The sequence below is a fragment of the Ranitomeya variabilis genome, chromosome 4, assembly GCF_051348905.1.
Source record: "Ranitomeya variabilis isolate aRanVar5 chromosome 4, aRanVar5.hap1, whole genome shotgun sequence".
NCBI lineage: Eukaryota > Metazoa > Chordata > Amphibia > Anura > Dendrobatidae > Ranitomeya > Ranitomeya variabilis.
In genome coordinates this window covers 629,287,101-629,310,553 of record NC_135235.1, presented here as the reverse complement: position 1 = coordinate 629,310,553, position 23,453 = coordinate 629,287,101, and the positions used below count along the sequence as shown (strand labels likewise).

Here is a 23,453-nt window from a genome sequence, read left to right as displayed (position 1 = left end):
TAGTGCGTTTAGGACAATCAGAGATAGCATGAGTGGAGTCCCCACAGTAAAAACACAGCCCATTCTGACGTCTGTATTCTTGCCGTTCAGCTCTGGTCAAGGTCCTATCACATTGCATAGGCTCAGGCCTCTGCTCAGAAGATACCGCCAAATGGTGCACAGTTTTGCGCTCACGTAAGCGTCGATCGATCTGAATGGCCAAGGACATAGACTCATTCAGACCAGCAAGCGTGGGGAATCCCACCATAACATCCTTAAGGGCTTCAGAAAGACCCTTTCTGAAAACTGCCGCCAGGGCACACTCATTCCACTGAGTAAGCACAGACCACTTTCTAAACTTCTGACAATATACCTCCGCTTCATCCTGACCCTGACACAAAGCCAGCAAGATTTTCTCTGCCTGATCCACTGAATCTGGTTCATCATAAAGCAACCCAAGCGCCAGGAAAAACGCATCTACATTACGCAATGCAGGATCTCCTGGCGCAAGGGAAAATGCCCAGTCTTGAGGGTCGCCACGTAGCAAAGAAATAATGATTTTTACTTGCTGAATGGGGTCACCAGAGGAGCGGGGTTTCAAAGCAAGAAACAGTCTACAATTATTTTTGAAATTCAGGAACTTAGATCTATCCCCAGAAAACAAATCAGGAATTGGAATTCTGGGTTCTAACATCGGGTTCTGAACTACATAATCTTGAATGCCTTGTACCCTTGCAGTGAGTTGATCCACACAAGAAGACAGACCTTGAATGTCCATATCTACACCTGTGTCCTGAACCACCCAGAGATTTAGGGGAAAAGAAAAACAAAACGCTGCAGAGGAAAAAAAAAATGGTCTCAGAACTTCTCTTATCCCTCTATTGAGATGCATTAACACTTTACGGGCCAGCTGTACTGTTATGATGACCTGGTGGTTAGGAGCACTAGGAATGACCTGATGAGCAAACTAGTAATACAGGACAAGCTCTGGGAAGTGGGAGCTCTGCTGACCGCAACCCCTAATCCTATCACAAACAACTAGAAATAGCCGTGGAGCGTACCTGACTCTGCCTAGACGCCTCTTCACAGCCTAAGAGCTAACTACCCCTAAAGATAGAAAATAAAGCCTAACTTGCCTCAGAGAAATTCCCCAAAGAAATAAGCAGCCCCCCACAAATATTGACTGTGAGTTAAGATGGAAGTCACAAACACAGGAATGAAATAGGTTTCAGCAAAGGAGGCCAGACTTAACTAAACAGACTGAGGATAGTAAAGGTATCTTTGCGGTCAGCATAAAAAACTACCAAAAAAACACGCAGAGTGTGCAAAAGAGACCCCCGCACCGACTCACGGCGTGGAGGTGCCACTCTGCATCCCAGAGCTTCCAGCTAGCTGAGCAAAATCATGATAGCAAGCTGGACAAGAAAAACAGTGGTAAACAAATAAGCTAGCAGGGACTTAGCTTTTGCTGGAGTAGACAGGTCATCTGAAAGATCCAAGAGAGAACTGAACCAGTACTAGAACATTGACAGATGGCATCAAGTAACGATCTAAGTGGAGTTAAATAGAGCAGCAGCCTAGAACTAAACGAGGTCAGCTGAGGAAGGAACCTCAGAGCCAGCAGCTCCACTCACAGCCACCAGATGGAGTCCATGGACAGAACTCACCGAAGTACCATTCATAACCACCGGAGGGAGTTCGAGAACAGAATTGACAACAATCCCCCAACAAATTGTGCTACTAGACAGCTATAACTAGAAGGTTTGTTCCTATAAAAATAAATAATCTTGAGTAAGATATATTGGGACTAAATGTAGTGAAAAATCCTTAACTAATGATAATCCTGACTTTTATTTTTGAGACTACTGAGTCTAAAAATATTTTAATTGTATTCATTAGTGTATTCCTATTTTAATTGTATAGAATGAAGGTTACTTTTTACTATTACTCCAATTTCATTAGTTCTGTGAAGTTGTTTATAAAATAAGTTTGGAGATATTTAGTAAATTAGTTAAACAGTGAATAGAATTAATATAACTAAGAGGCACTTTTATTGAATAATATCAATGGTTTCATTTTTGGCAGATGACTGTACCAGGAGCTCAAAGGAACATACGATATTTTCAGATGTTAATGCAGATGACTGTAGTATCACACCAGATACATATGAAGAGTATGCCATTATCCAAGAAATACCTCCAGCCTTTCATAGCATAGATGTATCATCTGATCCCTTTCAGCAGGTTCTTTCTACTGATTCATCACAGACTTTTAAACAAAATAAAAATGGCCAAAGGGATGGTGAACATCAAAGAGATCACACAAGAAAGAAGAAATGTTCATGTTCAGAATGTGGAAAACGTTTTACAGACAAAACAAATCTTGCTATACATCAGAGAATTCACACAGGGGAGAAGCCATTTTCATGTTCAGAATGTGGGAAATGTTTTAATAGGAAAACAAATCTTGTTTCACATCAGAGAATTCACACCGGGCATAAGCCATTTTCATGTTCAGAATGTGGGAAATGTTTTAATCAGAAAACAAATCTTGTTACACATCAGAGAAGTCACACAGGGGAGAAGCCATTTTTATGTTTAGACTGTGGGAAATGTTTTCAAAAGAAATCTAATCTTGCTTCACATCATAGAATTCACACAGGGGAGAAGCCATTTTCATGTTCAGAATGTGGAAAATGTTATGCAGAGAAATCATCTCTTGCTAGACATCAAAGAATTCACACAGGGGAGAAATTATTTTCATGTCCAGAATGTGGGAAATGTTATTATCGGAAATATGATCTTGCTAAACATCAGAAAACTCACACAGCGGAGAAGTAATTATTATGTTTGGTGTGTGGGAAATGTTTTTTAAACAAAAGAAATCTTGTTACATATCTGAAAATCCACACAAGATAAAATGCCGGGGAGAAGCCATTTCGTGTTCCCAATGTGGGAAATATTTTATATCTAAATCAAATGTTCTTCGACAACAGATTGTTCACACGGGAGAAAAAACATTTTCATGTTTAGAATGTGGGAAATGTTTTAACTAAAAATCAATTTTTATTGCACTCTCATAGGGAACTAACCATTGTTTTTTTTCTTTTTTATTACTATTGACAAATTGTACAAGGTACAAACATCTGTTAAAGTGAAAGTAAAGTCATATGTTATAGATGAGGAATGAAACGCAACTTAAAACATTGAATGATGATTCTGGAATATAGCAAATTAGCAATAAGCATTTGTCATTTAAAATGCAAATGGAATCCAAATAACTCACCCATACATTAAATAAGCAACTTGATAGAGATTGGTGTTATTTTTGGCTGCAATTTTCTTAAATGTCCACGGCTGTTCCTCAGAATGATTTTTAATGGAGTTTTCAGATTTCGAAAGCCTGTTTCAAAGCTGCAGTTTATTTTCAATTTAAAAAACTGCCCTATACTCACAGTACAAAGGTCCAGCGTTGAGTCACTGCTGCCTCTCTACTTTCTGCAATGTGTCTTCTAAGCAAAATTGTCAAAATGGGTGAAGATATAAGGGTGTCAGTCTCAGAAATGTCAATTTCTGCTGCTCAATCACTGCGAGAACAGCCAATCTAGGATAATGTAGGTTCAGTAAGGGCTCATTCAAACATCAAAATTTTGTGTTGCGCTACGTTCACATTTGCGTTGTTGGGCGCAGCGTCGGCGACGCAACCAACAACACATGTACACAACGCAGCGTTTTGCGACGCATGCGTTGTCATAAGATAGTAAGGATCAGGACTTTCGGCGCAGGGAAAACGCTACAAGTAGCGTCCTCTGCGCCCTGTCTTGTGCGTCAATATGACTCATGCGTCGTAAAACGCATTACAACACATACCGGCGCATGTCCATGCGCCCCGCATGTTAAAGATAGGGGCGCATGACGCATGCGTCGGTATCCGTCGACGACGCTGCGCCCAACAGCGCAAATGTGAACGTAGCCTTACAGGGTTCTTTGTGGTTTTCACGGATAACACTTGTACCTGCAATAGTGAATGGAGCAATTCACATGTCCATGATTTTTCATGGACCAAGCAGTTTGCTCAAAATTGTTTACAAATGTCTGATATTGTTTCGAATTTTGGATCAAAATCGGCTATGCAAGTCTATGGCTCTGTAAGAAAAATCAGTCAGCGCTCTGATGCCATCCGAGTGTGGTCTGACTTTCATTGACTTTTAGATAGGGGAAGGTAGAGAAACTTTGATAAAACTCTGAGGAAACGGACCAAAATAGCTGATGAAACACAGTCAGCTTTATTTGTTCCTGAAAAAACTGATACGAATGAGCCATTAGCCAGTTGTTACATAGTTACATAGTTATTAAGGTTGAAGGAAGACTGTAAGTCCATCTAGTTCAACCCATAGCCTAACCTAACATGCCCTAACATGTTGATCCAGAGGAAGGCAAAAAAAACCCATGTGGCAAAGAGTAACTCCACCATGGGGAAAAAAATTCCTTCCCGACTCCACATACGGCAATCAGACTAGTTCCCTGGATCAACGCCTTATCAAGGAATCTAGTATATATACCCTGTAACATTATACTTTTCCAGAAAGGTATCCAGTCCCCTCTTAAATTTAATTAATGAATCACTCATTACAACATCATACGGCAGAGAGTTCCATAGTCTCACTGCTCTTACAGTAAAGAATCCGCGTCTGTTATTATGCTTAAACCTTCTTTCCTCCAGACGTAGAGGATGCCCCCTTGTCCCTGTCTCAGGTCTATGATTAAAAAGATCATCAGAAAGGTCTTTGTACTGTCCCCTCATATATTTATACATTAAAATAAGATCACCCCTTAGTCTTCGTTTTTCCAAACTAAATAGCCCCAAGTGTAATAACCTATCTTGGTATTGCAGACCCCCCAGTCCTCTAATAACCTTGGTCGCTCTTCTCTGCACCCGCTCCAGTTCAGCTATGTCTTTCTTATACACCGGACACCAGAACTGTGCACAGTATTCTAAGTGCGGTCGAACTAGTGACTTGTATAGAGGTAAAATTATGTTCTCCTCATGAGCATCTATGCCTCTTTTAATACATCCCATTATTTTATTTGCCTTTGTAGCAGCTGCCTGACACTGGCCACTGAATATGAGTTTGTCATCCACCCATACACCCAGGTCTTTTTCGTTGACGGTTTTGCCCAGAGTTTTAGAATTAAGCACATAGTTATACATCTTATTACTTCTACCCAAGTGAATGACCTTACATTTATCCCCATTAAAGCTCATTTGCCATTTATCAGCCCAAGCTTCTAGTTTACATAAATCATCCTGTAATATAAAATTGTCCTCCCCTGTATTGATTACCCTGCAGAGTTTAGTGTCATCTGCAAATATTGAAATTCTACTCTGAATGCCCCCTACAAGGTCATTAATAAATATGTTAAAAAGAAGAGGGCCCAATACTGACCCCTGTGGTACCCCACTGCTAACTGCGACCCAGTCCGAGTGTGCTCCATTAATAACCACCCTTTGTTTCCTATCCCTGAGCCAGCTCTCAACCCACTTACACATATTTTCCCCTATCCCCATTACTCTCATTTTATGTAACAACCTTTTGTGTGGCACCGTATCAAAAGCTTTGGAAAAGTCCATATATACTACGTCCACTGGGTTCCCTTGGTCCAGTCCGGAACTTACCTCTTCATAGAAGCTGATCAAATTAGTCTGACATGAACGGTCCCTAGTAAACCCGTGCTGATACTGGGTCATGAGGTTATTCCTCTTCAGATACTCCAGTATAGCATCCCTTAGAATGCCCTCCAGGATTTTACCCACAGTAGAGGTTAAGCTTACTGGCCTATAATTACCGAGTTCAGTTTTTGCCCCTTTTTTGAATATTGGCACCACATTTGCTATACGCCAGTCCTGTGGTACAGACCCTGTTATTATGGAGTCTTTAAAGATTAAAAATAATGGTCTATCAATGACTGTACTTAGTTCCTGCAGTACTCGGGGGTGTATCCCATTCGGGCCCGGAGATTTGTCAATTTTAGTTACTTTTAGACGCCGCTGTACTTCCTGCTGGGTTAAGCAGGTGACATTTAATGGGGAATTTTTATCACTAGTCATTTTGTCTGCCATGGGATTTTCTTTTGTAAATACTGATGAAAAAAAGTCATTTAGCATATTGGCTTTTTCCTCATCCTCATCCACCATTTCACCCAGACTATTTTTAAGGGGGCCAACACTGTCATTTTTTAGTTTCTTACTATTTATATAGTTAAAGAATATTTTGGGGTTATTTTTGCTCTCTCTAGCAATGAGTCTCTCTGTCTCAATCTTTGCTGCCTTGATTTGCTTTTTACAGAATTTATTTAATTTTCTGTATTTATTTAATGCCTCCTCACTACCTACTTCCTTTAATTCTCTAAATGCTTTCTTTTTGTCCCTTATTGCGCCCCTTACAGCTGTATTTAGCCATATTGGTTTCTTCCTATTTCTAGTATGTTTATTCCCATACGGTGTATATACTGTGCACAGGTCCTATCCAGGATGCTAATAAATGTCTCCCATTTTCTTTGTGTATTTTTGTGTCTCAGGATATCGTCCCAGTTAATTGCACCAAGATCCTCTCTCATCGGTTGGAAATTTGCCCTCCTGAAGTTTAGTGTCCTTGTCACCCCCCTACTACCCATCTTATTAAAGGTTACATGAAAACTTATTATTTTGTGATCACTATTCCCCAAGTGACCCCCAACCCTTATATTTGATATGCGGTCTGGCCTATTGGTTAATATTAGGTCTAGCAGTGCCCCCCTCCTTGTTGGGTCCTGAACCAGTTGTGAAAGGTAATTGTCTCTCATAGTTGTCAAAAACCGATTACCTTTGCTGGAACTGCAGGTTTCTGTTCCCCAATCTATTTCAGGGTAGTTGAAGTCCCCCATAATAATGACTTCTCCTTGAGTCGCAGCTTCATCTATTTGCTTTACGAGGATATTCTCCATTGCTTCCATTAGTTTTGGAGATTTATAACAAACCCCTATCAGTAATTTATTATTTTTTCCCCCTCCCCTTATCTCCACCCACAGGGACTCTACATTTTCATTAAATTCACCTATATTATCACGCAGGATGGGTTTTAAGGAAGATTTTACATATAGACACACCCCTCCCCCTCGCTTATCTGTACGGTCATTTCTGAACAGGCTATAGCCCTGCAAATTAACAGCCCAGACATGGCTCTCATCCAGCCACGTCTCAGATATCCCCACCATGTCATAATTATGCTCCAACAACATTAGTTCTAATTCATCCATTTTGTTGGCGAGGCTTCTGGCATTAGTATACATGCACTTGATGTTACTCTCTGTACCTCTATTCTTTCTTAAATTACTAACTGTTCTAACCCCACCCCCCCATGCCACCGCCACCCCCAACTTCCTTATTTGTGCCCAGGTCTCTATCTGCACTATCTTCCCCTCCTATAAAATGAATACCCTCCCCCCCAATCCCTAGTTTAAACACTCCTCCAACCTTCTAGCCATTTTCTCCCCCAGCACAGCTGCACCTTCCCCATTGAGGTGCAGCCCGTCCCTAGCGTAGAGCCTGTAGCCAACTGAGAAGTCGGCCCAGTTCTGCAGGAACCCAAACCCCTCCTTCCTACACCAATTCTTGAGCCACTTATTAACCTCCCTAATCTCCCATTGCCTCTCTGGCGTGGCACGTGGTACAGGCAGTATTTCGGAAAATACCACGTTGGAGGTCCTTGCTTTCAGCTTGCAGCCTAATTCCCTGAAATCATCTTTACGGACCTTCCACCTACCTCTAACTTTGTCATTTGTGCCAATGTGCACCATGACCGCTGGGTCCTCACCAGCCCCTCCCAGTAATCTGTCCACCCGATCAGCGATGTGTCGGACTCGAGCGCCAGGTAGGCAGCACACCGTTCGACGATCCCTGTCTTTGTGACAGATTACCCTATCTGTTCCCCTAATAATTGAGTCCCCCACTACCAGCACCTGTCTGGCCTGCCCTGCTCTCCTATTTCCCTCCTTACTGGAGCAGTCACTCCTCCGGCTTTCAGAGGACATGCCTGGCTGCAGCAGTGCTACCCCTGTACTGGCACCCCCCTCATCTGCCAACTTAGCAAACTTATTGGGGTGTGCCAGATCAGGACTAGCCTCCCTGGCACTCTTCCCTCTACCCCGCCTTCTATCTGTCACCCAGCTAACTGCCACACTGTCCTGCAGCTCCATCCTACCATCCCCCTCCTCATCTATCCCATTGAGCGTCTGCTCTGTGAGCAGAAGACTCCTCTCCATATTGTCTATGGATCTCAGTGTTGCCAGCTGCATATTTAGATCCAGTATCTGGGTTTCCAAATGCACAATGTGCTCACATCTCGCACAGCAGTATGCACCCTCGACCGGCTGGTCAAGGACTGCATACATGTGGCAAGATGTGCACTGGATGGCATTAACAATTGTGGAGCACATTTCCTAATGGGGATTGCACCACATTAGTAGATTATAGGTTATAGGTTAGTAGGTTATAGTAGATTCTATAATTAAGATGAAGGATAGAATAGTTCATCACCAGGAGTACCTCAACTGACTGGCTTCCTGTCTTCCTAGAGCCAGGGTTCCGCATGTGGTGGAATTGATTGATAAACTTCTACGGGGGCTGGTGAAGATCCAAATGTCATGGTCAACTTGGTAATCAGTGACAGAATAAGTGATAGGCAGGGGTCACACTTGCGAGTGTGATGCGAGAAACTCGCGCATCAATACCTGGCACTCAGGACCGAAACGTGCTGCTGCATGTATTTCTATGCAGCAGCACACTCTGGTCCCGAGTGCCAGCGGCAGTGCCGGGTATTGATGCGAGAAACTCGCATCACTCTCACAAGTGTGACCTCGGCCATAGATAGAGGATCCTTAAAACTATTTTAAATATTTTTACTCCAAGCTGAAGAGAAGGACCTCAAAAGTAGTATTCACTGGAAAGCTGCCTGTGCCATACATAACACAAGAGAGACAGTGGGATCTTAAAGAGCTGAATGCATGGCTTAAATCTTGGTGCAGAGCTGAGGGATTTGGGTTCCTTGAGCAGTGAACTGACTTTTCATTGAGGTACAATTTGCATTCTGCAGATAAATTGCACCTGAATGGAAGAGGCTCAAATATATATCTTACATATAGTCCCCTCAAAAGAGAAGGGGGCGCTCCCTCCACCTGAAGAAAGAAAGGTTCAGTCTCCAGAGGAGCCACGCTTTTACTTTGAGAACTATTAATCTGTAGAACAGCGGACGTCGGGACTTGGTCACAGCAAAAACCATTGATGATTTCAAAAAAGGTTTAAATGCTTTATTAGTGGAAAATAACAAATGCTTATGTAAATGTGTAAAGTTGCTTTCTGCATATTTGGTTCACTATAAACTATTTAACTCATTCAATGGCCATTCGCAGTTTGACTGTACCATCTGTTTTTACGTGATAGTCGTGGGGGAGTTAAGTGTTTGCTACTAGAGCTGGAATTACTGCCACTGCTGACACCAAATTTGATCTCCAATAGATCTTTGTTAAAGGATTTAATAAACTCATTCCAATTACAGAGCTTCTAAATTGTCGTGGATGGCTATTTTGGCTTGCTTCGTCACCAGCTCAGCAGTAACTAATTTGCACGACTGCTGCCTTCCGTGGATTTGGTAGTCATTTATCAGGCCCTGTCTCTGTAATAGAACACTGATTATCCATTACCCCTGGTCACCATGGAAGCCCGTATGGTACAGGGGTGGAAGGGTGGTCAGAAGGGAAAGCGGCAAGTCTTGAAGCCGCTCGCATACGGAAAAAAAACAGTTACACGGAGAGGGTGAGGTGACTGTCCTCCATAGAACACCATGGCCACCCTGCCTCGTCACCCACCGCACCCAAGGCGATGCACAGGGTCGCTTGGGAGAGGGTTGAGGGTGTGGGGGCCTATGTGGCACCTCTGTCAAGCTTAGACCTGCCTCCGCCGTGGGAGGTCCTTTTTTATTCTATGTTATTTTAAGTAATTTACCTATTCGTTTATCATTTACCATTTCTTTGCTGGGCAATTGTCCTGCTCTTACCTCCATTTTTTTTTCCCTTTGCAGCACACTAGCCCTTACTATGACCATTTTACAGCCATTTTAAAGCATTGGAGTTCGGATCGCCATTGACTTCTATTGGGTTCAGGTCCAGGGTGAAGTCCGGAAACCGATCTTTGGACTGTACAGTCAAACCCAAACATCCACAGGTCCGCTCATCATTACTGATAACCAGTGGGCTTGATAATCAACCCAAGGGCTACGAGGCAAAGCTCTGGAGGTGTTCATTGCTCTTGCTTGAAAACAAGATTGAAACTATGAGGTCATCAAACGGCCTGAGAAGGAAATATCAACTGACCCCAGTAGTGTACTGATAAAAGTTCCAGACCCTCCAATGTGGACATCATGGCAGCTACAGTGATGTGGTGGACGAGCTCAGAACCAAGTTTAAACATTGGTTCAAGTGACTATTAGTTACATCTTTAGGGAATTGAGGGACCTGATGGTGAAGGATCAATTTCTTCAACTTTGCCCTGTGGAGGTGTGACAGTTCCTGATGGACCTGGAGCCAAAGGAGTTCGCCAAGGTCCCAGATTGCCGATATCTGTGAGGCCAACCATACACCTGAGATTTGGAAGCTGGCTGTTGCTAGTTGGAAAGGGTGTAAGCCGACATCCCATGGCTCTGTCCAGCCACTCCTCGCCGCATCTTCCAGCACCCGACCTGCACCTGACTCCCGACGGCGATATACCTGCAATCTACCTGGACATATTAAGGAGAGGCAGAGGAGGAACCCCACATCTAAGCCAAGGAGCCTAATGTGGCAGTCCTTTTAGTAGGTGGGGCGGTTGGGAGGGCCCACAAAAACTTGCAACCGGTTACTGTGGGTGACACCATTACTTTGAGGCTCAAAGACACTGGTGCAGAATGAACTCCCATCCTGAATTTTGGTACCCTGAAAAACTTATCCCTAGGAAGACACTGTCACCATGATTGGAGATGTTAGCCGACCTTTCCCAATGGCCCTGGTTTTTCTAGGTTGGGTTGCCAGGAGAAAATTAAGGGAAGTGAGTGTGTCCGAGAACTTCCCCATAAATGTTTTTATTTGGGACCGATCTGGAACAGTTGATTGATCAATACATTCCTGGTCAACCCTCCCAGATCTGGCACTTCATGTGATTCACTTGTTGATAACTTGGATGCCAATGTTTTTCCGTTATTATAATGTGTTTCGTTGTACACAAGAACTCAGCCATGTCATGTTGCGAGATGAAGTTGCTGTGGATCACTTAAAAGGAGAGAGCATCAGTGCTAACGGCAATGGAGCAGGCATGTGGATCATATAGAAGGTGGTCGCAAGGGTTGTGGCTTGAAGTGCTACTGAATGGTTGCACGGTGCTGAGGCTCCACAGCTCAGCCCATAAAAAGCAACTAACAGTGGCCTAAAAAGCATCATTTCCACTTAAACCATATCCCATCTTCCTCCGGAATACTCCAGGCACTGGGATAATTAAAACTAGGAAGAAGGATAAAGGCTCTGGGTTTCCACAGGCAACATTACAAAATGAACTAGACCGCAATAAAGTTTCAGCTCCTAGTAGGCTGCCTATGCCAGACCACAAGGCCTACCTGCGGCATGCAATACTAGATGTCCTATCCATGCCAGCAACGGGTCTGCAGAGGTCCACAGAAAACTTCACCATCCTCCACCACACAGAGGAAGACGCAGACTCAACAATCATGAGTAACATAATTAAAAGAAAGACTTGTGTGATGACAGTAAGGGCATGAAAGGTGCCATGACCATGAATTCTGCTGTTATATGCACTGACCAGGATGAGTAGATAAATGTCCCAGAACATGAAGACAGGGACTCACAGTCCCTACATGAGCAAAAGCCGAGACTGGACCTTGCAGACTCTCCTAAAACAAATCCAGCACATTTAAATGGGAAGTCAGAATCAGATTGCAACAACTGTAGTTCCACTCTGGATACAAAAAGCTTCAAAGATACCATGGAGGCACTTAACAATACCTTAAAAAAAACTCAGCAAGAAGTTTGGACTACAAGCTTCTATTGATGATATTAAAATCGGTGTTTTGAAGTCTGAGGAGAAAAGTGATGTCATATCTAAACCCCAAATTGCCAAACAAAAGGATAGCATCCTTCTAAAAGAAGTAGTCAAAAAGCTAAACGTAAAAATCGCAGATAGAGAGGAAAAGAGCAGGATGAATAATTTAAATATAAGAGGCATAACTGAATATATCTTCCCTCCAAAACTACCATAATTCATCAAGGATTTATACAGAAAGCCCTGCCAGATACCAATGACATGGACTACATAAAGCCTGGCTTTGTGGCGAAAGATTTACCAAGAGACGTTATAGTAAGACTTCATTTTTACTACCACATCAAAGAACAGCTCATGTCCTACATGAGAGTAAATAAAGCTCTCCCTCCACCATTTAATGGGATTAAGATTTTCCTCAATTCTCAAAGGAAACTCTTCAAAAATTAAAATCTTTTAAAGAAGACACATCTACACTTCACCATAGTGGCATCCTATACAGATGGGATTTCACTACGAAACTGCTAGTCAACAACAACATCACACACCTGAAGAAGGGCACAAATTTATCCACAATTTCCAAAAGCTTTCATCTTCCCAAGGGGAACAAATGAATACAGAAGAGAACAACTAAAAATAACTTTCTCATTATCCAGGAAACTCTTCTACAAAAGTCTTCTGCTGAAATAAGGTAACTTTACTCTTATTTTCAACAGCAATACGCCTTTCAATACACCTTTTAATGGCGGCTGTTATAGGTACTTATTCCTCAACACCATAAAATAAGGTTATAGTGCCCCTCAGCGTTGGAGAATCTCAGGGGTCTTAGCTACCGGGGGTAGCTGAGACCATGGAGAAACATGATCATGGCCGTTTTTTACAGTCCCCTGTCACATGATCACCGGTATTCACCGAATAACAGCGATCACATAAAAATAGTGCTCTTTAAAATTAATTTCTCTCTCCTCTGATATGATCTAACATATCATAGAAGAGAGAAATTAGGTCCCACTGACACCTCTGCCATCCCTCTTTCCCTCCTGCTCCAAAAATTACAAGCTGGGTCATCCATACAACCTTGAAGGCAACAACTGGACAATCTCATTAAAATATTAAGAAAGTGTACTGTTGTGAATTCTGTTCTTGGGTTCCCTCCGGTGGTTGTTGGTGGTATTGCAGCTGTTCCTGGCTTGCAATCCTGCTCAGGTGTCCTTGCTGATTGCAGGCCTGACTGGGGTATTTTGGGCTGCTGGATTCATTAGTCAGTGCCAGTTGTCCATTGTTCTTGAAGGGATTGCTTCTCTCTCTGGTTCCTCATGCTCTGCTGCCAATTCAGCTAAGATAAGTGTCTGGTTTTTTGTCTCTGTGCACACATGCAGTGTGCTTGTAATTCAGTGCAATTCATTTGTGTTTCTCCAGCTTAGACTTTGTTTTGATTTTTCAGTCATGCTGGATTCTCAGGAGTTGCAGATATACTTGCTATGTCTTTAGTTAGATGTAGTATATTTGTATTTTCTGCTGTGGATATTTTTAGGATTTTAACACTGACCGCTTAGAATTCTGTCCTATCCTTTTCTATTTAGCTAGAAGTGCCTCTTTTGCTAAATTCTGTTTTTCTGCCTGCGTGTGTCTTTCCTCTTATACTCACAGTCAATATTTGTGGGGGGCTGCCTATCCTTTGGGGGCTCTGCTCTGAGGCAAGATAGAATTCCCATTTCCACCTATAGGGGTATTTAGTCCTCCGGCTGTGTCGAGGTGTCTAGGACGGGTCAGGCACACCCCACGGCTACTCCTAGTTGCGGTGTCAGTTTAGGGTTCGCGGTCAGTACAGATACCATTTACTCCTGAGAAAGTCTCTCATGCGGCTCCTAGGTCACCGGATCATAACAGTGTACACCTGTAGCAGGCCAATTTTGTTTTGTTTTTTCAAACCATCGAAATTTCACACAAAGCAGGTTCTACAGTGTATATGACCGCAGTCAATTCTTTTTCCCAAAAATATTTTGTGAACTGTACCAGGCCAAGTATTTTTTTAAAAAATTTTTAACCCACCATAATTTTACACAAAGCACGATAAACTGTATAGATGAATCAATGAAATGTAACAAGAACCATATTACAGTGTATGGATGAATCATTCGATCCATAGAAAGTTTTGGAAGCTTTTTGTGTAGCTTAATATACCAGTGTAATGTAATAAGAACCACGTTAGAGTGTATGGATAAATCATTGAATTCATATACATCTATCCAAGGATTTTTAAAATTTTTATATTACACAGAAATGTAGCAGAAAGCACGTAATACTGTATGGATCAGTAATTGAATCAGTGAAATTTTTTTTATTTTTTCTGGAGTTTTACATAATACCAAAATGGAACAGAAAGCATATAAAATGGTATGGATGAGTAATTAAATTCAGAAAATGTTCTCACTGCTTGTTTGTAGTTTTATAGACCAACAAAATGTACCTCAGAGCACGTAACACTGTATGGATGAGTAATTCGATCAAAAATAATTTTTGAACGCATTTTGTGAGTGTTACATACCAACAAAATGTACCCTAGAACACATAATACTTTATGGATGAGCAATATAATACAAAAAAAATTAGACTACTTCTTTTGAGGGTTAGATACCAACGAAAATTACCCAAGAAGACGTAATACTTTATGTATGCACAATATAATACCGATACATTTTTTAACAATTTTTTGGAGGGTTAGACACCACTGAAATGTACCCAAGAAGACGTAATACGCTATAGATGAGCAAAATAATACCAATAATTTAAAAAAAAAAAATTTAGGGTTAGATACCACAAAATGTACCCAAGAAGAAGTAATACTCTATGGATGAGCAATATAATACCTAAACATTTTTTAACAGTTTTTTGGAGGGTTAGACACCACTGAAATGTACCCAAGAAGACTTAATACGCTATAGATGAGCAAAATAATACCAATAATTTTTTAAAAAAAATTTAGGGTTAGATACCACAAAATGTACCCAAGAAGAAGTAATACTCTATGGATGAGCAATATAATACCTAAACATTTTTTAACAGTTTTTTGGAGGGTTATATACCACAGAAATATACCCAAGAAGACATAATACTCTGTGGATGACAAATATAATACCCATACAGAGCACGGAATAGAGTATGTCTGAGAAATTTAACCCAACAGGGTCTTTTTACTCTTTTTTTGAGCTTTATATATATCACAGAATAGTGTATGGGTCAGAAATTTAACCCAGCCAAATTTTATAACGTTTTTTTTTTAGAGTTTTACATGCCACCGTAATGTACCAATAACCGCGTTAAACTGCATAGATGACTAATTGAATCCAGAAGTAAATTTATAACGTAAATATTTTGAAAGTGTAGTTTATGTACTTCTACACTCATAAAGGCATCGCAGAAAGTGCAAAGCCAGGAAAAAATTATAAGGAGGGTCATCTATAGACCCCTAAAAGGCAACAACTGGCTGGCCTCATTCAAATATTTTTAAAGTGTAGTTGCTGTACTCCTAGTGTAGTTGGCTTTGCACAAAATACAGAGCCAGTAAAAAAATTATACGGAGGGTAACACTGTAATCCTCTTCAGGTGTCCGCTTGTTCTTCTCCTTCCTCGGGAGGCTGAGGGGACAGCCTCCACCTGCTGCCTGGAACCCGATTCCAGATACATGTCACTCTCCACAAGGAGAAACGATACTTCTTGGATACCAGTCAGACGCCTCTCACACAGCCAAACCAGATCTCCACTTTGCACTGACGAGGGGCAGTACCCAGAAACACAGTGTCTGCAAATTGAGATCTGGTTTGGCTCTTATCCTAAGTCATGTGACAAGGCTCATTAAAGGGTCAACATTGACTGTTAGAATTGCTACTTCCAATAGGTGGCACTAGAATTCTAGTCCTCTTCCTCTCTGAAGAGACAATTTGAATATTTCCCAGAGGAGCATTGCGGCTTTAAGTCTCCTCATCTCAACATGCTTAACATGTCACTCTCCGCAATGAGAAACAATACTTCTTGGATCCTGGTCAGACGCCTCTCACCCAGCCAAGCCAGATCTCCACTTTGCACTGACGAGGGGCACTACCCCGAAATACAGTGTATGCAAATTGAGATCTGGTTTGGCTCTTATCCTAAGTCATGTGACAAGGCTCGTTAAAGGGTCGACATTGACTGTTAGGATTGCTACTTCCAATAGGTGGCACTAGATTTCTAGTCCTCTTCCTCTCTGAAGAGACAATTTGCATATTTCCCAGAGGAGCATTGCGGCTTTAAGTCTCCTCATCTCGACATGCTTAACATGTTACTCTCCGCAAGGAGAAACAATACTTCTTGTATCCCGGTCAGATGCCTCTTACCCAGCCAAACCAGATCTCCACTTTGCACTGACGAGGGGTAGTACCCCGAAATACAGTGTCTGCAAATTGAGATCTGGTTTGGCTCTTATTCTAAGTCATGTGACAAGGCTCGTTAAAGGGTCGACATTGACTGTTACAATTGCTTCTTCCAATAGGTGGCACTAGAGTTCTAGTCCTCTTCCTCTCTGAAGAGACAATTTGAATATTTCCCAGAGGAGCATTGAGACTTTAAGTCTCCTCATATCGACATGCTTAACATGTCACTCTCCGCAAGGAGAAACGATACTTCTTGGATCCACATACATAGAAAAAAGATTCATACGTTGATCTAATGCTGCCAGGCAAAAATATATATTACTGAACATGGAGTTTTTAGCTTAACATTCTGATCAGACAATATGAAGCCCACTTCCACATCACGGCGAACCCCTCAGTGGGTCCCTATCGCCTTAAAGGAGTGTCGTCGTGCACTGACCATCGACGCAGCGACAATGCACCAGCAAGGTGGACGGCCTGGTGCCCCACTGCTCACATGCTGCAAGACTGAGTCATCATGACTCCAGACCACACTGCCCCACCAGCACAAAATCACAGCAACAATGGCCGCAACACAGCACCAACACCAAATGAAAGGAGCAATGAAACTCACCTTCCTTAAGCTCTCAAGTGAGAGCAGAAACAGGCTGGACCTCTTTCTTTGCAGTTTCCTTCTAATTTAAAATCACCTGTGCCAAATGGGAGGAGTGCTGACCCAAGAAAGGAGAAAGAACATGCTATACACCAAAAAATAGCATACGTTGATCTGATGCCCCTAGGCAAAAATATATATTACTGAACATGAGGTTCTTAGTTCAACATTCTGATCAGATTATATGAAGCCCACGGCCATGTCACGGCGAACCTCTCAATGGGTCCCTATCGCCTTAAAGCATGGTCGTTGTGCGCTGACCACTGCCATGGTGACAATGCACCAGCAGGGCGGACGGGCTGGTACCCAAAGCGTCCATGCTGCAAGACTGAGTCCCCATGACTCCAGACCGCACCGCCCCACAGCACAAAGCCACAGCAACAATGGTCGCCACACAGCACCAATTCCAAATGAATGGAGCATTGATACTCACCTTCCTCAAGCGAGAGGAGAAATAGGCTGGACCCCTTTCTTTGCAGTCTCCTGCTAATTTAAAATAATAATGACATTATATCAAGTGTCTGGAAGCAACAAAAATAGTATATAGGAATATATAACCCAATAAACAAAAAAAAATGTACACAAAATGTGTGGTTACATAATAAATAAATATACACAGTATCCTGGCAAATACCTTACCAATATATCATACCCATCTTTTGAGGGTTCAGCAATGAGTTGGAACAAATTTAGCAAGCAAGTCAAGGAAACGAGCCCACAGTAATCATATGTAATTCCTAGTATCTATGCCTAATACCTACAGTAGAAAACCACAAAAAAGAACCAGTGCAAAAGTCCATAATACAAACAAATATAACAAATTTATTGAAAAATACAGAAGTCTCTTACAGCTAGAGCGGTTAAAACCGGCAATCAAATACATACTATATGGCAGGGGAGCCAGGGTGACACATCTGCTCAAGTAGAGAAGTAGAGTAAAGCACATCATAATGCTTGTAACAATCAGGATGTTGTACATAGGACATATCATATGCTACCAAATAGCATTGTTGCAATGAATTAGGCAAATTCCTATGCACAAATGTGCACTAAACAACATGGTACAGAAGCATACTATATAAATGAAACAACATACCTAATGCGAGTACACAGTGTGCCGCACCGACTCCTGCCCTCCGAAAACGTGCGTTTCGGATATTACCTTCCTCAGGGGGCTTGCCAAACCAAAAAGCATAGGACATTTATAGCTACCATGCCCGCAAAAGAACCAATCACCCACCGCCGCACAGACACGCCAGCCAGTGCTGATACACACAGGCCCATGTGACCATACAACAGGCGGCGGACAGAAGCGGAGGGGATCAGGACAAGGTAGCGATCGGCGCATGCGCAAGAATTACACGACAAATAAATCATACCAGTCGTTAAAGGGTTTAGCTAACAAGGCAGAAAAAACCTGCTCAAGCTGTATCGCTGCAAACAAGCAGCTTCCTCATTTGAAATATTCTATTTACACTCTTACAACAACAGTGGGTTTGTCATATATTACCCAGTTTATAGATACATTTTGCATTTCTCAGCTCCTTTTTGGGGCTCATTTCCACACTATAGTTATACACATACCCAGTCCACGTTTATATCTCATTCAGTCATCACATTCCCACATACTGCTAACACACAATGATTCATGGTTTTGACTCTGAGTCACTACTCACTGACAAGCCGTTAGGGTAGTCAAGAGGTCCAGGGTCAGATACCAAGAAAGCATGTAATAAACAGAGTGGTAAGACAAAGGTGTAGTCAGGTCACTGTACGAGGTAAGAATTCCAGGAAGGTAATAGATCAAGACAAAGTAAATAGGCAAATAGATGGTTGGGTAGTAAGAGATCAGAAACAAAACAATGGAAAACAAAGCACACACACCATCAAGCTAAAGTTATGACTGGCAATAATCTGACACTGACAGCCAGCTAAATAGCAAGGTAATCACCCAAAACGAAAGACAGCTGGAAAAAAAACAGCATGCCCTGACCTCACCTCCTTACTCACCAAAATCCCACACTGTCTGCTATCTCGGCCTTCTTTTCTGCTCGCTTTCTAAAACTGAACAAGGACAAAACAGAATTCATCATCTTTCCCCCATCTCACTCTACCCCTCCACCAGACCTATCCATCAAGGTCAATGGCTGCTCACTTTCCCCAGTCCCGTATGCTCGGTGCCTCGGGGTGATCCTCGACTCTGCCCTCTCTTTCAAGCCACATATCCAAGCCCCTGCCTCCTCCTGCCATCTCAAACTCAAAAATATTTCCCGGATCCGTGCATTCCTTGACAACGAAGCTACATAAATACTAGTGCACGCCCTTATCATCTCTCGCCTTGACTACTGCAACCTCCTATTCTCTGGCCTCCCCTGTAGCACTCTGGCACCACTTCAATCGATCCTACACTCTGCTACCTGACTAATGTACCTGTCTCCCTGCTACTTCCCAGCCTCTCTCCTATGCCAAGTCATCATCGCGACTCATTATACAGTAATTTCTTTCAACAGAAGAAAATTTCCCAGAGACAAATGCACATGACCGCAAGTTGGTCACAGTTTTGGAACCTTGAAAAAATACCACCCTTATCCTGATCTAACGCCACAATGAATTCTGGAATGGATTAAAACTGGAGCTTCATGAAACACTCAATTTTTTAAAAGTCCCAATAGCCTCCGGCGACCAAACCTTAAGATCCGCCCCTTTACATGTGAGATCAGAAAAAGGTTTAAGGATCTGAAAAAAAACCCTAATACATTTTCTATAGTAATTGGTAAATCCTACAAAACGTTGCAATGCTTTAAGGTCACAAGGTTAAACTCAATTAATTACGGCCTGCACCTTCTCTGGATCCATCTTAAACCCTTCAGCCGAAACAATGAATGAACAATGAAGGGATGAAATTTCCTGGAAAGGAAAAGATATATTTCTCTAATTTTGCAAACAAAGAATTCTCCCTCAACCCTTGTAATACCACAGGGACATTTTCCTGGTGAGAATCCAAATCCAATACTGACAGCTCAGCAAGCACCTACTTCATATTGGATGGCTGAGCTGTCATTGACAATACTAACAACTCAGCACACCCTTGTCCCAGGTAGGACATCTGATCTGACACTCACAATACTGACAGCTCAGCCCGCCCCTACTTCAGATTGGACAGCTGAGCTGTCACTCACAATACTGGCCCGTCCAGCACAACGCTGATCCTACAGGGTGGCTGAGCTGTCACTCACTGCATAGGAACTGGTTCAGAGTCTTCAGACTGTGAAGAACAGAAACACTGGGAAAGTGCACCAGCTTTGAGGTTCTCAGTACGAGTTCTGAAAGTCGCCACAAAATCAAATCTAGAAAAGAACAAAGCCAACCCTGATGGCCACTTAACTGCCAACAGTTCACGATTACTGATGTCAGAATTCCTCTCAGCAGATAGAAAAATATTTAGAATTGAGAGTCCTCAGTGGTTGATACCTTTTAATGGCTAATTGCAAGCTTTTGAGACTACTCGGGTCTCTTCATCAGGCTTCAGCAGATTACATTTTTCGTGAAAAGAAGGTGCATGGATGAAGTTCAGTGAGAGATGGGGTACTTTGCAATAACACCACCCCAACTCCAACCTCAGAGGCATCGACCTCCACACTAAAAGGATGCTCAAGATCAGGCTGAACCAATATAGGGTCAGACAAAAAACATTAATTTAACTCAAGATTGCCTCAGGCTTCCAATTAACCACATCTGCCCCCTTCTTAGTCAAGTCAGTGAGTGATCTGGCAATCTTGGAAACATTATTAAGGAATTTACAATAATAGTTTGCAAACCCAAGAAAAGGCTGCAAGGCTTTCAGAGACTACAGAGCACGCCTTCCAGAGCTTCTGGTTCTGACAACGCTATCACCAGCGTCACCCACAGAGTGAATATTGCAGCACCTGGTGGCAGAAGCAAAAGTCGCAGGAGCAGGTTCTGGTGGAGAAGTGACAGATCATATGGATACTCAAGTCTCAGCTTGGGAACTCTTCAGCTCCTTCAGGGTTACCTTTGGTCTCTGTGCTGCCTCTCTGATTAATGCCCTCCGTGACCAGGTTGAGAGTTTTGGTGGGTGGCCATCTCTTGGCCGGTTTGTTGTGGTACCATGTTCTTACCATTGGATGATAATGGATCTGATGATGCTCTGGAAGATCATCAGGGATTGGAATATTTTTTTTATAACACAACCCTGAATTCTACTTCTTAACAACTTTATGCCTCACTTGTTTGGAGATCTCTATGATCTTCATGATCTTTGGTTAGTGGTGTTTCTTCCTTAATGGTGTTGCAGCCTCTGTGGCCTTTCAGAAAAAGTAAAGTGTATATACTGACAGACCATGTGACACTTAGATTGCACACATGTGGACTTTCTGTCCCTAAGCATGTGACTTATGGAGGTAATTGCTTGCACCAGAAAATTGTAGGGGCTTCTTAGCAAAAGGGGTGAATACATATGCACATGAAAAAATTTTTTATACCATAAATTAATTTTTTTTTGCCTATATTTTTTTAGCCTATTTGCTGATGCATCACACACAAATCGGATTACAAAAATATCTAAACACAAGTTATAATGATAAAAAAATAGGTAAAAAGCCAAGAGAGTAAGTGCTTTTGCAAGCTACTGTAAAAAAACATCTCCAGAATCCGATCTTTTCTCAACTTTGCAAAAAAAAGTCGCTCTTATTCACTTTTGCCTGGAGTACGTCAACTCTCTACTGATCGGTCTCCCTCTAACCAAACGTCTCCTCTACAATTCATCCTGAATGTGGCAGCCACTAGCCAGGGTCGTATTTCTGTTTAGCAGCTTCACCAACGCTCCCACTGAGACACTGAGGTAATTGATCATGTGACCCCTGACTCCTCCCCCTCCATGTGACTGATCACATGGCTCCGACCTCATCTCAGGTCCTGAGCGCACAGAACAGCCATATATGTGGTGTGCGGCTCTGCAGGTGGAGGTAGGTGCTGGAGATTCCCCATTTCTGGGCATTAACCCCCTCAGTGCTGCGGTCCCATTCCAGGAGACAGAATGTGTTCCCGTCTGTGTCGCTATATCAGGGTCTCTCTCTGTATTGGATTACATTGGGTCACTTCCCTCCTGACGGCGCTCGCTGCTCTGTTACTGTACAGTCTCCATTATAGCTGTCGCCATGTTGTCACTATCAGGGGACATTAACCCCCTCAGTGCTGGTGACATTTCTCTCCTCGCTCCCATATAACTTACTGATGGAGGTTTCTTCTCTTTCTCTGGAGCCAGAGCTTCTGTTCTCTCCATAGACGATGAATAGAGAGAAGCGCAGACGTCTCCTGGGGTCCTATATGTATATATATATGCAAAGAACAAAGAAGCACAAAATACTTTCAAAAGTCCCCAGTAATAGACAAAATACAAATGTTTATCGAAAGACTAATAGTTGAGGGAAAGGGGTATATATACACATAGGTAAACAAGGATGGACAGCACATGGTGGGATCTTAGCTCACTTAAATACTATAAGGACATGAGTATTATTCCCAGGGGACTCAGAATGAAAAATCCCCCTAGCACAGTTTATTGAGACACATTTGTGTAATGAAATACTTTCAGACTGTTCTTTGAAACTAATTACCCTTATTATACGGCAAGATGAGGTAGCACTCAAAGAGTTGCAAATCAATATAGAAGCCATTTAAATGGAAGTGAAAGAAAAATGTCACCTGAGCATTTTGATGATTTTATCAATAGGAGCAAGATCAAAATAAACAAAGCAGAGGAGAAAATCAATTTAAAAAATGGGAGCGTGATACATGTGATTACTCCATAGAACAGGTTTACGAATTGGAAAAAAAACAAATCTCCCAAATCTATCCTAAGAAATCCCAAATACTGAACTAATGTGTATAGCACACCGCACAAGGTCACATTCAGTTCCTCGGGTCTTGATACTTCCCCTGGAGTTACAGAGTACGCAGATTCGGAATCTATTCATGAATGCAAAAAATCCTACTACAGAAAAAAACAGACATCCGTACTCTAAAATAAAACATGTAGGAGAAAAGGAAGGAAACATCAACACAAACAAAAATGTACCGATATGTCAACTCTGGAATCTTCAATAAGACATTTTATGTCATAAATTTGTCTTCTGCTATTCTGACTTAAAATCGACATGAATTATTGTCGTGTGGCATACATTTTTTACCTGCCTGTAACTTCAATCTTTTTTCCACTGCATGTGATGTTAATAAATTAATCAGAAACATCACTCTAAAATTACATTTTTGATAAA

At 42.1% G+C, this 23,453-nt stretch overlaps 1 protein-coding gene across 1 annotated transcript in view; it reads left to right on the top strand.

Annotated features, from left to right (window-relative positions):
- Nucleotides 1-23,453, top strand: part of LOC143768139 (uncharacterized) — a 103,113-nt gene that overhangs the window by 18,082 nt on the left and 61,578 nt on the right. The window contains exon 7 of the mRNA XM_077256826.1: nt 2,065-2,816. Coding sequence (XP_077112941.1) covers nt 2,065-2,816 — 752 coding nt within the window. The remainder of the gene's footprint in view (nt 1-2,064; nt 2,817-23,453) is intronic.